The sequence below is a fragment of the Gracilinanus agilis genome, chromosome 4 (genome assembly GCF_016433145.1).
Source record: "Gracilinanus agilis isolate LMUSP501 chromosome 4, AgileGrace, whole genome shotgun sequence".
NCBI classification, from domain to species: Eukaryota; Metazoa; Chordata; class Mammalia; order Didelphimorphia; family Didelphidae; genus Gracilinanus; species Gracilinanus agilis.
The window spans coordinates 128,025,830-128,033,520 of NC_058133.1; the positions used below are offsets into that span (position 1 = coordinate 128,025,830).

At 38.4% G+C, this 7,691-nt stretch overlaps 1 protein-coding gene across 1 annotated transcript in view; it reads right to left on the reverse strand.

Annotated features, from left to right (window-relative positions):
- The window catches only part of EPRS1 (glutamyl-prolyl-tRNA synthetase 1), a 67,536-nt gene extending 62,948 nt beyond the window's left edge, over nt 1–4,588 (reverse strand). The window contains exon 1 of the mRNA XM_044671837.1: nt 4,543–4,588. Within this exon, the coding sequence (XP_044527772.1) occupies nt 4,543–4,588 (46 nt within the window). The remainder of the gene's footprint in view (nt 1–4,542) is intronic.
- Nucleotides 4,589–7,691: the final 3,103 nt, after the last annotated feature.

The following is a 7,691-nucleotide window of genomic DNA, read 5'->3' on the forward strand; positions in this document are numbered from 1 at the left end:
ACTTTAAATGACCACTCTTGCAAATAGTAATAATATGGAAATAGGTTTTGAACCTATATTGAACATGTAAAACCCAGTGGAATTGCTCCTTGGCTCCAGAAGGGAAGGGAGAAGGGTAGGGAAAGAATGAATCATGTAACCATGGAAAAAATATTCCAAATTAATTAATTACATTTTTAAAATGTTTTAAACTGTGATTTCCTTTGTTGCTGTTATTCTTGTGATTTCAAAGGCGTAGGGAACCTCTCACCACTAACGCAGATCTATAAATGTTCTGAATTTCTGGAGTCTTTGAGGGAATGAATGTTTCTAAGGTCACGTAGCTAGTATGTATCAAAGGAGGAACCCAAGTCATTTCTGACTCTTCAGGCATGCCCTCAATTGACTATGGCATCTGAAACCCAAAGAGCTCCCACTGACACAAAACAAGCATAAATTATCACTAATCCCATGAGAAAATATTAAAAATTCCTAATAATCAAAGAAGTACCTAAATCACTACTAATTAAAATTCAGTAGTTTTTATTGGAGTTTTTGATCATTAAAACATGTGAACAATGTTCTTTCCAATTTTGAAAATAATAATAATAATAACAGCTTACACTTAATACCTACTCCAAACCAGGCACTCTGCTAAGAGTTTTGCAAATATTATCTCATTTTATCCACATAACAACAAACATGGAAGGTGTCATTATTATCTGTCCCCATTTTACATTTGAGGAAATTGAGGCAAAGAAAAGTTAAGAGATTTGCTCATGGAACAGCTAGGTAACACAGTAGATAAAGAACAAGGTCTGGAGAGAGGACCTGGGTTCAAATCTGACCTAGGACACTTCTTAGCTGTGTTATCAGTCAAGTCACTTGACTCCAATTACCTAGTCTTTATGGCTTATCTGCCCTGGAACCAATTCTTAGTATCACTTCCAAGTCAGAAGAAGAGTGTTAAGGGAGGAAAAGAAAGGGACTTGCCCAGGGACCCACAGACAGGGTCTGTGGCCAAATATGAATTCAAGTCTTCCTGACTCTGAGACCCCCACTCTTGTCCCCTGTGCCATCTTTCAAAGATCCATTAGCCTCATGAACCTGAATGATAAAATCTAATACTAGCTAGTTTGTGGAGAAAGGAACATTAGTTTACCAATGGTAGAGCTGTGAAATCCAACATTTCTGTAAAGCAATATGGAATTATATATTAAAAATTATTTTGGGTGATTGACTAGGAGTATACCTTACAGCTATTATTGGCAGGGGAAAAAGATGTGCAGCTATGCAAAGATATTTAAAATGGCAAAACCCTCTGGAAATTATGTATCTGGAAACATGTTTAACAACTTAAAAATGGTATATGAATGTAATGAATATTGAACTACAAGGAGAATGACAACCATGAAGAATAATATGGGAAGATTTGGGTGACAGGATTTAGAGCTGGAAGTAACCTAAAAGTTCAATCCTGTATTTTTGCAGGTAAGGAAACAAGATGATCAGAATGGTGGCATTACTTATACAAAATCAACAAAGCTTATAATTAGCAAAGCCTGGTCCTTTGATGAAAAAATTCAAAACTTCTGTATAACATAATACAATCGAAAGATTGTGGAACCTGACTTCCACTCTTATTTGACTTCTGATGTAGGACCTTGGATAATTTCCCTTAGCTTCCCTGGGCCTCAGTTTCCTAAGTTGTATGAAGAAGTTACACAAGATAGCCTCTGAGATTTTTTCAGCTCTAGTTTTCTGATGATATGATGCATTTGATCAAATACCTCTTAAGCTAACAACTATATATATGTGTGTGTGTGTATATATATATATATATATATATGTGTGTGTGTGTGTGTGTGTTACTCTATTACTATTCACTAAACAGACATTGGCTGGACCTTATAAGGCACTTATGAGGGAGATCAAAGCATTTAATTTGTCAAAGTATATTAAATGTTGAAATGTATACCAACATGTTACTTTTAATAGTTTGCAATATTAGTCAGACATCAAAGCTGTAAAACTACTTACTCATTTAAAGAGGCTGTATTCAGAGGTTTGACTAATTAAAGTACATTTTTAATACTATCCACTAATAGTCTGGAAATATTTAATTTCAGAGAATTTTTCCTTAAATTGCATTGAAGACAGTAATTCTCTTCAGGCATTTTTTCATACAATCCTAGCAACACTTCATATTAAATTAATTTCCAGCCACTTTGCACAATTAAGCACAGAGCAAAGTTGGAATGATATGGAAAAATAAATAGTCCAATCTATATTTCCAACATTTATTAACCAATAAATAAATGAAAGGAAAAATTTCCTTGATTCAATTAAATTAATTAAAACAATTGGAAAAAGAAATTGAATAATTATAAATCAAAAACCCAAAAAGTCAGGCAACAAAAATCCTTCAGAATCTCTGCCCAAAATGTAATTAAGATTTGAAGATAAGGCTCTTATCTTGCTCACTATTCAATATGCTATTTCTTCCAGAGTACAATTTACTTAAATGAAGTCTTTATTTATTGGTACTACTATTCAAAATATTGTTATTACATCCACATGAGATTTATTAGCAATATAAATATATTGAGATTTTGAAAAAATTTAGCCCCAGTAAGAGTTAACCTTGTTAAAACTGATTTGGATAATATGTATATTTCATCAGCCCAACAAATACAAAATTTAGAGTAGGGAGGGAAGATGTGCCATTGCAAACTCAGAAAAATGACAACAATATTTTGATACAATTTCCATTAAACCATAACTCTTATTCTTGTTAATCTTTAAAAGATCATTATCCATTTTTGAAATATAATATTGAATTTGGCACAAACCGAAAACAAAGCAAGGAGGTATCAGATCAGAACCTTACTACTTTTGCAGTATAAAAAAAGAAGCAAATGCACCTCTTTTCTGCAATATGCCTGGAGTACCCATTAATTGCAATAGATCTGTCACCTGACATTCTAACAGCCACATAAATCACCAGCCTGAATCCCATTTCCCAGGGTCAGTACAGCATTGAGTCTAAAATATGAGTAGGAGAAATGTGGGGCAATACAGTATTTTATTTGGGGGGAAGGAGAGGACCCCATTCTATCTTCTAAAGCAGTCTGCTCCTTTTATTATTTCATCTCATTAACTTTCAATCTCTTTCTGGCTACTGTTGCTTTCCTACTGCCTACAAATATACCTAGACTCCTCAAAATAACCTCACTTGATCAGGCTATCATCACATCATTTTATAACCCTCCTCCCTCTCATGGTTAAGCTTGAAAAGGCTGTCAACAGTCAATGACACCATTTCCCTTCCTCTTCTCAACTCTGCAATTTGGCTTTAGACTTTATTATTTAAGTGAAACCACTCTCTCCAAAGTTACCAGTGATTTCATAACTGTCAAATCTATGGCCTTTTTTGGGACCTCATTCTTCTTGACCTCTCTGAAGCCTCTGAGAGAGTCTATCACCTTATTCTCCTTGATATTCTCTTCTCAGCATATTTTCAAGATCTCCTGGTCCTTCCACCCAGCTGACTACTCTTCAACCTCATTTACTGGATCTTCATCTAAGTGTCCTCTACTAATTGTACTGTCCCCCAAACCTCTGTTCTCAGTCTTCAACTCCCTATTCACTTGGTGATTTAACCTGTTCAGACAGATTCAACTGTCAATTCTATGCAAAATATTCTCAGATCTATATATCCAGCTCTCATCTCTTGTGACCTTCAGTCTCAAATCTCCCAAATATTTACTGAACATCTCAACTGTATATCCCACAGACAAATTAGACTCGACATGTTCAAAGTTTAATTTCTTTTTCCTTATTACCTTATCTCTCCTTTTACTAACTTTCCTATTACTATGTAAGGCACCAATCTTTTGTCAGCTCTGTTTCCAGTCTTCCTTCAGAAGCCAATTAAAATCCCACCTTCTAAATGAAGCCTTTTCCTATTCTTAATACTAAGGCCTTTCTTGTTGATTAACCCCAAATTAGCTATTATATAGCTATCTGTACTAAAGTTTGTGCTCTACAATTAAAGTGAGAATTCCTTGAGAACAGGTTCTGATTGTTTTGTTTTTTTAAGTTTTCTCCCTTTCTTTATATCCCCAGTGTTTAGTACAGTGCCCAGCACATAGGAGACATGGCTTGAAAGGAGATGCGTTAAGAAAAGCACGAGTAATTAAACCCCACAACGTGTCATTTCACAAGCTGAGTTGGTCCAGTCACTCCCATCCTCGCTTAAGAGCCATTTTAAATAGCATCGCGAAGAGAACCCAGTAAGCAAAGGAAACTACTTTCAGGGATGAGGAGCCAGAAAGGAGCCAAACCACGTGTTCTCAAGGTCTGAGAGCTGGGTCAGGACTCCTCCTGACCCAGCGCAACCGGGTCCCAAAGGAAAAACCAGGGACCCAGGCCTAGCGTAGTGAGGGGAAAGGTGCTAGGGGCTAAGAATAAAAGCATTCCGGAGGGTTTCAGGTCCTCAGGCCAAAGAACACCCGCCCTTAGAGGGCTGAGCCCCAGGGACAAGGCCTGTGGGCGGCTTACCGAGGGGAGGGTCTCCGGGATTCACAGTCAGACTCAGCGCCGCCATCTCTACCAGTCAGTCCTTCAATACAGCTGGCCTCTCAGAAAGGACGCGTGGGAGCCCGGAGGATGAGACGTGTCCACGCCGCCACAGCCAAGGCTCCTCCTCCCGGCTCAGCTGGACACACCCAATTTCACCTCCCCATTTCCCCCCACTCCCGCAGGAACTTCCTGTACCGCGGCCAAACAGTCTCGGGCACTTCCGGGACTTTTCCCATACAGCCTCTGCTGCGCTCACAGGTCCTCCTCCAAAAGAGGCACCTCGGAGGGTGCGGGCCTTGTTTAAGCGTTCCTTCCCTTCTCTCTGATGGTGCCCTTGATCTTGTCCCTACCAGTCTTCTGGATCATCTCACCTCTGTTTCTTCAGTCTACGTTTGTCACTGTCCTCTTCCCTGCTGCCTTCTCATGCTCGTTGATTATGATTATGAATAATTATAGTTTCTTTATGGTGCTTTATGGTTTACAAAAAAAGTTTACAAAGATCTCATTCCGCTCCACAACTCTGGGAGATAGTCGCTCTAATTAGAATCATTTTACACCTGAGGAAACTGGCAAACAGAGTTTTAAGTAATAACTTTAGGGTTTTGCAAAGCAATTTGCATGTGTTAACTCGTTTGATCCTCACAACAAACTACTATTATTATCCTTATTTGACAAACGAAGGGACAGAAAAGTTCAGGGACTTGCCCAGTTACCCAGCTAATAAATGCCCCGCACAACCAGTAATTGTCAGAAGCCGCATTTGAACTCTGGTCTTCCTATCAGTCCAGTTCTAGCTCTCTTTTCTCTTGATCCTCCTCTTCCCTCTATCCTATCTATCCCTGCTGCCTTTAAAAAACAAACTAGAAAAGCTGCTTCCCCTGCGTTACAGCCTACTCACTTCTCAATTCCTAGTAATCAGCCCATTACTTCACTGAAACTGCACTCTCCAAGATTACAAATAACCTTTTAATTGCTAAAGGCCAAAGGGCTTCTTATGCCCTATTCCTACCTTCTCCCTCATTGTCATTGTTATTACCATTGATTATCCCATCAACCAAACCCAGTGATTAGTTGTCTTCCTTCTTTATTTACTCTTTACCAGCCTAGTCCACATCCAATCTATTGTTTGCTTCTACCTAAATAACAACTCTCTTATACTCTCCGGATTACTGCCACCACCCTGATGCAGACCCTCGACATCTCGTGCCGGGTGTAGGTGGGTCTCTCTGATTCAACTCTTCCCCACTCTAGTCCATTCCTCAATCTACTGTTAAACTGATTTTCCCAAACTATGTCTGATTATGCCATTCCCCATTCAGTGAGCTCCACTGACTCCTATAGTCTCCAAGATCAAATACAGCATCCTGTTTGGCTTCTAAAATCCTGCATAACCTAGGTCCTTCCTACCTTCACATTAGTATTATATTCTACACTCCTACTCTGCAATCCAGTGACATTCTTCAATACTCAGAATATTTTCATTGGCTGTTCCCCATGCCCAAACTTTCTCCCTCATCTCTACCTTTCATTTTCCCCAGTTTCTTCTGAGTCTCAGATAAAAGTAAGAAGCCTTTCCTAATCTTCTTTAATGCTGGTGTATGCCAATTTAATATGTACATAACATGTTTGTATATACTTGTTTGCATGTTGTCTTCTTCATTAGATTATAAGCTCTTTGAGGGCAGGGACTGTCTTTTGCCTCTTTTTGTATCCTTGGTACTTAGCACAGTGCCAAGCACATCATAGGGACTTATGTGCTAATTGACTGACTCAGACCTGACTTGACCTCTTTTTAGCCTATTATCTCAAAAATATGAGTAATAGCAGCTACACCTCCACCTCTGTTTTGTTGTGATGATTAAATGAAGTGATATAAATAAAACCCCTTGTAAACCTTAAAGCACTTTGTAAATACTAGCTATTATTTTTATTATTGCTACCTTACTATCTCTCTGCAACAGTTCTTCTGTCTGGTGCTGGTGGCACTCCATTTTGGCATCTTAGACTTCATATCTTCTTTCAAGGCTCAACTCAGATGCTGCCTCCATATTTTTCCTCTCCCCTCACTCCCAAATGTTTAGCATTCTTTTTTTTTCCCCAAATGTTTAGTATTCTTGACCTCACATTATCTCATATTTACTGAATTGTTCAAATGTTGTGTCACAAAGCAGAATGTAGCCTCCAGCAGGGCTGGCACTGTTTCATTTTTGTCTTTGTATACCCAACAACTATTAAAGTATCTTGCACATAGTAGGCAATTAAGGTCTCCTTAAAGGTCCTTAAAATCCTAGAAACTTTACCAAAAAAAAAAAAATCAGATCAAACCAAACCATTTGGAATACTTACATATAATAAGTTCAACAAGTATGATGAGATTAAATCTATCCTGCCCAACTTTAGATTTAATCACCAAAGGTGAAAATATCTCCACTTAACTCACAAGTTGGGAGGTCTGTGAGTGACAAATCAAAATTTACTGACTCTCCTGGGCAGTCCTAATAAAAGAGTCTCTTGTGATTGTATACACATACTAAGAAGAAGGCACAGGAAGTGACGAATAAGAAGCCTCTTTAAAAGAGAGCTCAGTGAGTTCAGCTGGGTTCTTCTGTTTGTGACAGGGACTTGGAGGAGCTCTGGAGCTGGGACCCTGAGAACTTAGTGAGACTATTCTTAAATCTTTCCTTTGGAATTCCACGTGGTGAGTGTTAAGACTGAATCTTCCTGAACTTCTCTTAAGGAACTTCCCTTTCAAAGAGACTCTGTGACTGAAGCTTTTGCTTCATTCACCTCTGGAGACCATTAGGCCTCCAGCCATCTGACTTTCCCTCCTTGGGCTCAAGGCTAAATCTCCCTTGGCTGAGAGTTAATTAGATCTGCCTGGGTTAAACTAGGGGATTAGAGCAAATTACCTAGTGTGTTGGGTTTCTTATCCTATCTTATCCTCTCTCTAATTTTCTTACTTTCTCTTTTTTCATTTGTAAATAAACTTCCATAAAGGTCAATTTGACTTGAGGTTTTTCTTTAATTGGGGATTGATAATTCAATTCCCTGGGGACCAAACCTTTTAATATTCACCCAATAAAAACCTCTTTTTACCCCTTACACAAATAATCCAAAAAAATATGAAA